General features: G+C 43.8%; 1 protein-coding gene across 15 annotated transcripts in view; it reads right to left on the minus strand.

The window, feature by feature from the left end:
* LPP (LIM domain containing preferred translocation partner in lipoma) overlaps positions 1 to 12,533 on the minus strand; it is a 344,459-nt gene that overhangs the window by 14,001 nt on the left and 317,925 nt on the right. For all 15 annotated transcript variants that reach the window (XM_054834703.1, XM_054834699.1, XM_054834691.1 and 12 more), the window contains 2 exons: positions 4,277 to 4,455; positions 951 to 1,071 (listed from right to left, as the gene is read on the minus strand). In XM_054834703.1, the coding sequence (XP_054690678.1) occupies positions 951 to 1,071; positions 4,277 to 4,455 (300 nt within the window). The remainder of the gene's footprint in view (positions 1 to 950; positions 1,072 to 4,276; positions 4,456 to 12,533) is intronic.

Genomic DNA, 12,533 nt, shown 5'->3' on the forward strand with positions numbered 1-12,533 from the left:
TGGAGATCAAGGCCAAGTGAGTGTCTGTGTCCTCCACTGCATCTGCTTCTGATATTCAGGTGTGTAAAGCCTAGGTATCTCAGCAGCCAGCACAGGGACATGCTGTATGATGAATTAGACTCTAAAAAACCAGTGTAGGAATGCCTCAGTGTCTTTAAAAAAACTGGGCCTAAGTAATGGGCTGATATGTACCCTGGAAGCCAAGGTCATATCGAGAAGTGAACCGGATGCCTCAAACCTAGACCTTTAAGCCTCAGTCCATCCTTCTTTCCAGTTAAAGTTATTAAAACCTGCAACTGCGATAAGAAATACATTTGGTCTCATTTTCTTACCCTGCCATCTGGCTGATGTATTATCCAACAAGTAACACTTGCATTGAAGAATTCGTGAAGGTTCCCTAACACAGCTGTTCCCACATGTTAATTGCTTTAAGGTGATTTTTCTTCTCTGTCTTCAGATTCTTACCATCAAAATTATATGAAGTGCGTAATGAAACTGAACAGGAAAGTAGCAGAAAAAGTATTGCACAAACCAAGAATGATCATGTTTATGTGTCCATTAAAATTCTTTAACCCAGAGCCATATGTTGAGTTTCCTGTACAATCTTGCTCAAATTCTAACACGCATTAGCTTTCATTTTAAGAACATAAACATGAGCAATGTTTGTGTCCAAGCTATAATTTATGAAGTTCTCAAAATATTAAGCCCTAATTACCTGAGTCACATTCTCTTGCTCTCCTAATGAACCTGTTATAAACAAGGGACCTGATTTTCTTCTCATTTGTGCTGATATAAATGAGGAAAAATTCCTTGTATGCTGAAGTCAATGAAGTAATTTGATTGTAGAGTCAGTGTTACAATAGGCTACGCCTGTCGCATGTATAACATGAGGCGGTGATGAAATTAAGACCACCTTTGCTTTCTGTCCTTCACGTGATTAGAATACTAACCTCACATCGGTAGCACTGGACATGGAAGTCACGATCCAAGGCGACAATGCGTACAGTCTCCTCTTGTCCCGGGGCTGGCATGATGGGCTCCTTACACACTGAACATCTCGGCGCAAATTTCCTGAAGAAAGAAGAGATGGTCCCAGTCATCCTCAAACTCAGAGCAAAAGTTTTTGTTAACTGCACCAACAAGCCATAAACATGCATTTGTACACACACACATGTCAGTTTGTAGCTTTGCACAGCTGCCTCCTTGGAAAGAAGACAGGAAAGAGCACTTTAGTCTTACAATGCAATTTCAGGCTTGCAGGATATTAAAGAGCATTTTACAGACTATTAGAGAAGAGGACTTCAAGAATATCTGACAGACAGCAAAGCATATTCTGCTTACCCTAATTAACACCTAAAGTACCTACTGAATGAACCACGATCATGACACCTATGCACTGCCACAACCCTCAGACTCAACCCCCAGCCTAACTCTAAGAAAGTCCATGCAAATTCTAAGGTTAGAAAGATGACCAGGATCTGCTTCAAGAGCATCTCTTAAAAAAAACCAAAAAAACAAAAAAAAACCCAAACCAAACCCCAAAATATTAAAATTTGGCGATTGGAACAAATAGGTAGAAAGCCTTAATAGGGACAGTAAAAAGATTTGCCTTACACTACACTCATTTGTTGAGGTTCATCCCATCCATTTTAAACTTCTGAGCCACCTTTCCCGCTTACATACGCAGGAGCTCATTCTGGGCTATGCTTGCTCTCAAACAAGAAGCATCAGGGCAATTCTGACTAGCTGCGTTTTCTAGCTAAAACCAGCTCTCAGTTAACCATTAGTGGATTGCCCAGGCTTAAAAGGGAACAGGTCTGGGTGTAGAGAAACCAATGCTCTCTCTTCCACAGTCCACCTGAGTCAGAGTTGTATAGTTACAATCACTCACTGCATGAAGGGACTGGCTTGAATCAGGGTCAGCTCAGAGATCAAAAGGAGCACAGACCTTTCTTTTTTCCCTTATATTGCCCACCATATGCCCTTCTGGCTAATTCATATATGTTCCGTATAAGCTCTGGTTTTGCCCCCTGCCCCCCCCCCCCCCCCCCAGTTGTCAATGAGAAGCGGCCATCTCTGCTCCTAGGCAGATAGGGATGCTTGAGAACATTTAGCCTGTGATGAACCATTATTTGTTGTTTTGGTTCAAAACCTATGGGTACCAATTCCCTGGCTGCAAATTCTGCTCACAAAAAAAGAAACTTACACCTACAGAATCTGCTGCCATGTAACGTGAGCCAGGGTCACGGGCCATGGAGCAACAGAGGGCAATGCTTATGGCAAACATCAGAACACAAGGAGATCAAAGGCCCTTCTCTTCTGAAACGCCTAAGAAAGATTGACTCTGCCACCCAGCCTGTCATGTGAACCACCTCAGAATTAACTAGCTTAGAAAAGAAAAAAAAAATCTATCTGTACTAAGAATAAAGAAAATATTAATTTCACTGGCAGCAGATGAAAGATGTCTGTGTAGCTGCGATCTAACAAAAAAATAAATTAAACAGTGGCTATAGTGAGCGCTCTGAAAAGTAACTTAAATGGATCACGATATGACCGGAGCTGTAATCGCAGTTAATTATATGCTGCTTCATGCAGGCGCTTTCTTGTGCCATTTAGCTCAAAACGTGGTGCTTAAGAATACTTCAACTGTCCAGACCGCTGTGGGTAATTCATTATGAGCCAAATATTAACTCCCAGGACCCAGAGATGACTCCTGCTGATTTCAGGGGATACGGACATGCTACTGCGGGGCCTAAGCTCAGGGCATAGCTAAGCAACGGTGTGAGCATCAGGTACAGCTTTGTTATCAAGAGGATGTACAAGATGTAGAGCACTTGACCTCCAGACCAGGAGAATGTGTCATCCCTGATCAACTGCAGGGGTGTTGGGCTAAATGATCTTTAAAGGTCCCTTCCAACCCAAACTATTCAATGATTCTTTGAATTAAAACTGGGCTGGCTAGATGCGTGGTTGGTCAAAGATATTCTGAGTGTCATATTAGGTCTCACGCTATTCCCATCATCTTCCCCTCAGTCTTTCACTCAACAATTTTGTGTCCTTTCCTTGGATTGACAGCCTCCCACTACCCACTCTGAGAGCCCTGAAGTCCAGATCCAGTTGCTGCCAAAGGACTTCAGCATGGGACATCAGCTCTTGCTCCCGACTTTCCTCCTGAAGGCACACGAGCCCTTGGCTTGCAGAAGGAGCAGTCTCCAAATCATAAGTGGGTGCGAGGGAAACCTTTCAGGAGCCTGAGTGGTATGTAAGCCTTCTGTTGGGCCTGTGCTCAGGACCAAATTTTACCTTACACACAACTGCTGGCACAGAAAAGGAAAGCAACACAGCAGCTGCCAATTAACCCAGCCTCTCTGAGCTACAGGGAACATCCTCACGTTGGATTTTAACATGCCAGCTGATCGTGGCTGCCTCCCTTTCTGTCAAGTCAGCCTGCTTCTTTGAGCTTTCAAGCCCACACACTGATGTCACGAGGCTCTAATTAAGTCTACCCCCTTAGAAATTAAGAGATAAATGGTTAAGATGTAAACTCACATTTGTCAGTATTGATTTCCTCTTTTAATTGAGGGGTGTAATGTGTCTGTCTTTTCCATACAGGGGAAACATTTCTGCTCTGATTACATCTACCTGTCTTCCCTGGATTAGTTGTGATGATGGGGGTGGTAGCATGGCAGTGACAGAAACTACTTGCAACTATACCTTTCAACTTACTTTAAATAGCAGTTGCACTATAAATTATTACCTGGGCTGTATTTTTAGCAGTTTTAAAAAGCTAATTAGCAACCAGAAAGAAGAGGAGCTGTGAGCATCCTGTGGACACCTAGATCCCTCTAGTCAGTAAGCAAACACCTGCAGAGTGCAACAGTACAGGACTTCTCTTAATTGCTCGGTGAAAGATGGGCGGAGATGCCAATGTGGAAGTGCAGGTACAGGCAGCGAGGAGAAACATGCACATGCTGAGTGCAGGGGAAGGCAGGGGGGAACACAGAGCTTTTAAAACAGGGGAACACAAAGGTTATCCATAAATTCAGATCTAAGCAAAATTGAGATTAAGCAGCACCAGCCCCTAACCAATTAATCTTGCATGCCATGGTGTGCCTGCTTGGAGCAAAGCTCCGTCTACTGTTGAAGAGCCCTGGGAAGAAGTGGCAGTGAGGAGTGGAAGGGTTCAGATCTTTTTGGACACTCAGAATTAAAAAGGAGGATTTTTAGGGACAAAAAAGACAATAAGCAAAGCCACTGAGAGCAGCTTGGGTCATACTTATGGAAATCCTCGATGCAGTGGATGTTCCCACCAGCATCCACAGTGAAGGGGATCCCATCCAGACTGCGATGGCACATCACGCAGGTGAAGCAGTGGGGATGGTAGGCCTTCCCAGTGGCTCGGAGGATCCTTTCCATGATGGGCTTTGCACAGACGCTGCATTGCTCCAGCGTGTTCTGCAAACAAAACATACACAATAGATGAGAGCACCATCTCAGCAGGACATTTACAAAGGTCAGTTGGGTTGGAGGCTGCTGATGATCTACTTAGAAGCTTTAGGTACTTTGTTTTCACTTCTTCTAGACAAGCACAGTACAGTCAACAAAGAGTACCATAACAGCATAGAGCCTGGGTCAAGTCTTTAGCATAGTGTGAGAACACAAACCAGAGGCTTCTCTCAGCAGCTCTGATAAATGCTCAGAGGTGACGCATCAGGTGGGTCTGAGACATTGCAGCTTCTGTAGACAAGAGCACAGGAGGGAGTTATGCAGCTTGCACTCCTGGGTTTTTGCCTCCAGACTGCCCAGTCTAAATGACTTTTTATGCCTGAGCTGATTAGAGACTACCTCCACAGTGTGCAGTGCAAAGCCAAAGGTCAGACTCCTGGGGCTACACAGAGACCACCTTAAGTGCTCTGCTAATAACATCTCCCATAAAGGATCTTTATCTGCCTTCTAACAAAAATCTTGGTCTTCCTCTCCCACCACAGAGACTACTGTTAAGTCTGGGGAGAGAACAAAGCAGTGTCTGCAATGAGAGCATCACAAGGACAAGAGTTCAGGATGACAAACTGTTCAGTTATCTCTGGCCCATGATATTTGAGATAATGACTGTGAAATGCCAGCTCTAAGGGCATGATCCTTGCCACACAGGTTCTACATACTGGCCTGCTCCTGAATCGCTGGAGCCAACCCCCTGCCCCCCCCCCCCCCCTTTCAAGTGGGGTCCAGTGAATGATTAATCTCATTTCAGTCCTCACTCACTCTTGCAGTCAGTTATCAAAACACCAACAGTTTTGCTTACCCTTTCAAACCAAGCACCTTAAAGACATGTGCCGTGAATGGAGGATGCAACCCACACAGACAGATGGAAACAATAAATCTGTGGCAATGATTTGGGTCATTTCACTGAACTTTGGTAAAATGAACTCACTCACTACTCTTGCTTGATGCATCTGGAGTTATCAAATAATGTTATCAACAGATGTCTGCGTCTTGGATGAAGTAGAAAGTCTACAATTACAGTATTGATTATGATTAAAATAGAAATAAGGAGGGGGAAGAAAAGGAAAGAAGAAATCTAATAGGACAGAAATACAAAAAGCCGCTAGAAGGCAGATCATGTTGACAAACACAGGAAGGCTGAAGTTCTTCTGCTTCTTCATGCAACAAAATTCCCAGGGAAAGTAGTGCTTTGACTGACCGCATTGTTATTGCTTCTTTGAGCCAATATTCTCAGGGGCAAGATCCAGCCCTTACATGTGCAGACAAAATGTACTGTCAGGAGATGAATCACCCAGGAGCTCAGAGAGGTTACTTCTATGCTCACATGTTTGCTACCGGACATTATCTCTGGGCTGCAAATCACTGGTAAGATACAAACATAGAAATACACAAGTTCACATCAGAAGATCAAAAGGATTGTTTTTGGAAAGGTTGATATTAAAAATCCTGAATTTCAATCCATATGAGAACTGCCTCACACATTTGTTAAGAGAGCACAGCCAGACTAGCGTTGGTTTCAGACGGGATTTTGCTTTATGCCTTGTAATAATGGGCAGGAAAGAATTATTGCTGGCCTTTCTGTCTGGTTGCTGTCACCATCATCATCATTATAACAGTAGCTGGTATGCCAGAAAAAGCAAGGTCAATAATTTTCTCCTTGGAGAAATAACCTGGCAAATTTACCATTTTGCTTTGCATAAGTAGATCACATCTCAGTCTGCATCCATGCTGTTCTCTATATTGCCAAGGAAGGAATGCAGCATACCTGCAGATACTGATGGAAGATTGTGCTGCTCGTAAGGCATTTGCTATGACATCTTCTGAATATGCGCAGGTATGGAGCATTTGCCTCACCAAGTCGCTACTTGCTTCATTTCCAACAGTTCCCAACAACAGAGGCCAAAGTATGAGAGCAGGGCAAGCAAAACACAGCAATTCCTTAGGATATGCTGCCAGCCTCTAGCAATTTCTGGCTTAGGGACTTCCTGAGACAAAGCTCGGCTTCTCCATACTTAGCCTCAAGCGGATGTTTCTCTCATGAACTTTCCCAATCACTTTTTGAATTCTGATAAACATTGAGGACCCACAACATGGTTGGGAGTTTCACAACTTACCTCCACATTGGGGGCTGATCTGCTCAGCAGTTGCCCTGATCTGCTACCACAGCCTATGTGAACAGAGCAGAAACCTGCAGCTGCAACCCGCCCTGCAAAGGGATTTAACACCAAACAGCGTAGCCTGGAAATGCTCTCACTACGGATCTGATACAACTCCTACTCGCTCTTTTCAGACACACAGAGTTTAAGACAGCAAGGGATCATTAGAATCATCTTGTCTGACATCTCACATTAACGCTGACTTTGGTGGGAGTTTTGCAGTGACCAGGAGGGCAGGTAATCACACTTCAGAAAACATGTCTTCTGCTCCAAAATCTCAGCTCTGACATTCTCATAGCCAAGCAAGACAAGCATTTTAAATTAACCAACTCCTGATTAAACCTTCTCTACAACCTGAAAATCAGACCTGAGAAATTTATTCTTTTTATCCTTCCAAGTCTGTACCAGTGAGGAAAAACAAAGTCATTAGTTTCAGACTCCAGATCACTCCCTGTCTGGGAGTATATTTGCTTAAGCCTCTTTCCTTGCTAGAACCCTGGCTCAGACCCTTCTCTTCAAGGTGTTACCAGAAGATGCCAAAGGGAAAGCTTCCTTGATTCACACCCATTTGACATCAGGTTGCTGTAAGGCAGGATATGGCCCGTGGAGCTAACAGGGTTTTCTTTGATTCTCTAATCAGGTTATCCCACATGCCTAAGTGCTGCCCCAGCAGCTAAGAACGTGCACAAAGGTATTTCTGCACATTATGGGAATAGCATCCCTGTAGGATTATAAGTTTGGCTTCCTGATTTTGCTGTCTTTCACAGTTTAACTAACTCTCCTAGCACCTCCTGAAGCTTTCAGACCTTCAGAAAGCCAAACAAGATGAAGGAAAAAAAAAAAAACCCAAACCCTTAACAGCCCTGTTGTTGTTCTTTTCTCCCAAGCTGCCATTGCCAGCCCTCTCTGTAATCAACAAGTAGAACCGAGTGCATCCGATGAGCTACACAGAGGGCCAAAGCAATGTGCAGAGAAGGAAGATAAGAACCAGGAAGGAAACATCAGATCTCAGGGCTTGTGGTAAAATTAATGCCATAAGAGTATAGACTACAAATACAGCATTGGCTGAGGGGAAAGTTTACCATCCTTTTCATATATTTTTGGGTAAGAGGTAGGAAGTGTCTCCTCCTTTTTTGGAGACACCTGTGTCTCCAAATATAACTAATATTTTGGGTTTGAAAAGGATGGCGAAGGAACCATCCACTGCTGAATAGAAGGTTGGCCCAATGCTAAAGGCTAAGTCTGGGTCCACGTCTCAAGGGCAGAACTGGTTATTCATGGCAAAGAAAGAGAATCTCACCTGGAGAGTATAATGCACCTTAATATACCAGTAAGAAAAATAACAAATACACAGTAAAACACAAGCAAAGAACCAAAATGACGAGGGCATAAAGCATCAACTTGCAAGTAAAAACTAGGAGACAAACTTGTACAGCACAATCAGCAACAAAGTGGGAACAAGCATCTGACAGTTGTTTGAAGGCCTCCCCATAGCAATACTTGGCCCTTCAGAAACCACAGAAAGCCAAAAGGGAACTGCTCTGCAGATGTTGGGTTTAAACATGGGACACAAAGTGAAAATCCAAACTGCTGGAGAGACTTCTGGGGTGCAAGAGCCATTGAAGACTGGAAGTGGGAAGTGTTTGAATCCCTTCCTGAAAACTTCACATCCCTGATTAAAAGCTGGCAAACAGCTTTGGGGAACAGAGCTGCAGTGACAGCCCATGGGCTGCAGCTCATCCTGCTTCCCTAATGCCATAGATTATAGCCCCTCATAACCAAATTTTGGGTGACAGCAGTAACTCACAATATAGTTCAGCACAAGGACCCTCCCACAATGAATGCAGAAGAAAAGGCACACAGAGATTAATCATTGCTTCTTATGTATTGACAATTCACCCAGAGCTCTAATGAACATAAGTAATCTCTCCTGCACTCTGAACAGCAGAGGAGAGCTCACGCACAGGGACATGAGCACGGTATAGCTTATTTTACTGGGAGAGGATAGGGAAGTTGCTAGAACAAATTACATTGGCAACTCAGGCACAGGCACATGAACTCACTTTCTACGAGCACTGCAGAAGAAACACATTTTTTGGAGTGACTGCGCAGAAGAGATGGTATTAGCTGCGGGAATCAAAAGTGACTGTTGTGCTAAAAACAGGCACATGGTCAACTACTGTAGTTGAACTGTAACTTAGTAAAGTGCGGTAAGTGAATTGCTTTAAATCTTGTGACTCCGTCCTTCATTTCCTCAGACTGCGAGGAGAGCAGAGCAGGAGACATTTTCCCCATTGTGGGATAATTTTTAAGGCTTGAAAATGTTTCCATGCTTAAGTGAAGACAGAACACTTTAATCTCAAGAAGTCTGGTGAATTTATAAACCCCAAATTAGATCAAGGTCAATTGAAACACTGCACTTCAAATAATTTCAAATGGTTTCATTTAGGTTTTGGGTCTGCAAATATATAGTTGGATTATAAATTAAATATAAAGCAGATATTAGTGGAGGAGTTAAGTGTCAAGATGTAATTTCAACACTTTCAAAACCTTTTTTTTGGCATTATTTCTAGAACAGGAAAATCAAGACCCAATTTCCCCCCCAAAATCCCCAGCTATCCCCAACTGCTATCTCCACAGATGGGAAAATCTTGGCAAACACAACATTTAATTCACTAATGGCCAGCATAAAATTCCTTCCTCCATACTTGAGGAGAGAATTTGGACATGTGTGAGTTAATCTTTCTTAGTTTGACCAGCTGGACACATTACTAGCAGTGGGTGACACTCTCCTTCCCTTCCTGCTACTCTCAGAAGGCTAAGTCCAGCGAGGGGGGAGCCCTGGGGAAGCATCTTGGCCAATTCTCTGACATTCATGCCACTCTGCCATAGCTATGTCAGTGTGTTAGGGCAAGAGATGTGACCCCTGACAGCCCAAAATATCCTGGCTAGACTCCCCAATTCAGACACCGTGGTAAGCAGCGAGGGTGCTCTTTAGCTGGTATAGCTTGTTTTGCTGGGAGAGGGGAGGGAAAATACTGAAATAAATGACAATGGCAACCCTGCAACATTACCAGCATGATGTGGGTCTGAGCTGGGCATACAGCTACCAGCTGTATAGTGTAGACTCGGGCCCCTGAGGTTGCTGTATTCAGTGGCTTTCAAATAGTTCTTCCATTCGACTCGGTTTTTAGTGGCTTTCCCAGCACAGTAGCAATACCACAGCTGGCATGCTTCCCCTCTGCTGGAATCTGCTTTTCTTGTCAGGAAAACTGAATTCAGCTTTGTATTTTTGGACTCAGAGCTGCTGGAGGTGAATCTGGCAGAGTCCTCCCAGCACAGAGGGTGAAGCAGTCCCTTCCCCTCACCCTGTAACTGTCAGGGAAAGACTGGATGTATTTTACAGCTTGCATCAGTAGCAAAGGTGACAACGACATGCAATTGAGTCCACAAATGTGCAGTAACAAAAAGGCCATGATGAAAAGGGAAGAGGGCTTGAGAAATGCTTCACAAATGATACACAGATGTCAAAATATGCTCTACAGCGAGAGGAGGAAGTAGCTCCATTTTGCACCTTAAAATAGCTGTCTTATCAAGTGAAGGCCAAGGGATGGCTTTGCCATTTTCTGAGCATACCAAAGGCTGGAGAGGAACCTAGACAAGGCTGCTGGATCCGGCAGGCTCACCAGCTGGCCATACTACCTGGAGAAGGGTATATGTTTTTAATGGCAAACATAATTAATGTTTGGAATAGCACAGGCAGGGACAGGGTGACGACTTTGTTGCACAGTGCCAGTTTAAGACAGACTCATGTCCATTTTTAGTACCACCGAGTTGAGAGCGATGAAGGAACATCAGGGTTAAACGGTCTGCTCTGCGTTAGGCTCAATGTCCAACCACAATCACACTGACTCCTTCCAGCTAAAAATCCACAAGAAGCCTGATGTTGGAAATTACTTAACTACAGTCTGGCACTCACAGCTACTCGTCTTCTGTACATTCCTCGCTCTGACAACACTGAGATCTTTGTCACTTTAAAAGAGCGCTGCTTACGAATGTAACAAATGAAGGATTCGTTCTCTAAACTGGTGGGCTGGAAGATAAAATGCCTTACTTCTGGCACTTCAACCAAGTAACTATCAAAGCACTCCCACGCTCCGTGCCTCAGTTTGCCTGTACATAAAATGGCTGTAAAAGTTACACATTCCGGTGAGAAACTCGATGCTGTTATGTTTGATAAATACTTGAAATAGTTTGTGTGCCCAAATGGTTACTTGATGGAAACAAAGTATTTTTAACAGCAAAAACTCATTTTTTTTAAATCTGTAACAATTGCACACACCTCAAAAGTCAACAAGGTCTGATTTTGGGAGGTGCAGTACTGGGGAACAGCATCTGAGCTGTTAGAGTACTCCAATGTGGCTACAGCAATTTGCAAGAGTAAATAAAAGTATTTTAATACCCGAGAAATGCTTCTAACTTACAGTTGACTTTAAAAAAGCATGGAGAATAAAAAAGTCTATGCTGATGACTTTTATTTCAACAAAAATTATAGTCACATGCAATACTACAGTAAGCTCAGCAATTGAAAGCATCCTCAGCAATTACTATCTAAAAGGACATTGTTAGATATCTTATAATCACAGCTCCCGTTTCTTCAGTAATTTTCATTCTAGTGAAGCTGCATTTCCAAACCTTCTCACACCTTGTCTACTGCCAGAAAAGAGAAGCTGCACATTCCCTACAAAATTGAAACAGTGCATTGTGCACGCTGGTGAGCACAGCTCTTGCTTGCTGTTAGGACTGCTGAGCACACCACGCACCAGGTACAAACCCCAGTATAACCGTGTGGTCAGTCACACTACACCAGGACTGCATCTGGTCCAGAAAACATCCAACCATTAAGCTGGGGCAGGCTCTTGGAGAGCTGGAAGGATGAGCATCTGTAAAGCACAGCAGCACCAGTGGAGCACAGGGGACAAGCCTGCATTGGCAGGGAGGGATGATCTGATAAGACAGTTTCCATCTCCGATTTCTTCAATCCAAGGAGATCCTGAGCTCGCGAACAGACCTTCAGCCCTTGTTCCAAACTGTTGCGTAATACAATGCCTGGCGCAAGATGCTGATTTTCAAAGATTTCTAATTTGAAGGAAATCCCTCAAAATCCCTCCCAAAAATACCAGAGGTAAACAGTTTGTTCAAGGATTGTGCAGCTCAGGCGAACTGGCACAGAGCTACCGCTGAAATCCCTGGACCCCGTCGCACAACGGCAGCCATGCCTCGCAAGATTACTATTACTTTGTACCACTGGGGTCACTACCTAGAGATAAATCATCTGCCAGCTTTGCCAGTTACAGAAAGATAGGTTTGAGGATTTGTTAGGACTCTTTTTCCACTGAAGTAAACCTTGGTAATTTTAAAAACTATGATATTCTATTAGCTTTGCTCCTAAGGGACAGGGGGAATACATTGCAGGTTTTGATAGACTGCGTTTTTACCCATTATTAACACCTGCAGGTCAAGTAAGAGCACCTACAAACTGTAATCATAACTCGGGGCTCTGTGGTACAAAGGTCTCTGGGGGATAAAGCAAAGCTGTTCCCTGTGCCCAAGCGCTTCCCATCTTTGCACTATGGATGCCGTACCACTTGCCTTACACGTTCTCACCATCAAATCCATCTATTCCCTCAACACATGATGTGCCTGACCTTGTATGCCACCCTGGGAGTTTTGCCTAAATAAGGACCGAAGGATCTGTCCTGCTGCGATTACTTTCTGCACGGGCAGCAGAATTACATGCAGCTGGGAGATGTGGCAGTGAGCAGATACACTCTGCTCCTTGTTTAGATACAACTGTGGACAACACAGAGATTT

The sequence above is a fragment of the Grus americana genome, chromosome 9 (assembly GCF_028858705.1).
Source record: "Grus americana isolate bGruAme1 chromosome 9, bGruAme1.mat, whole genome shotgun sequence".
NCBI lineage: Eukaryota > Metazoa > Chordata > Aves > Gruiformes > Gruidae > Grus > Grus americana.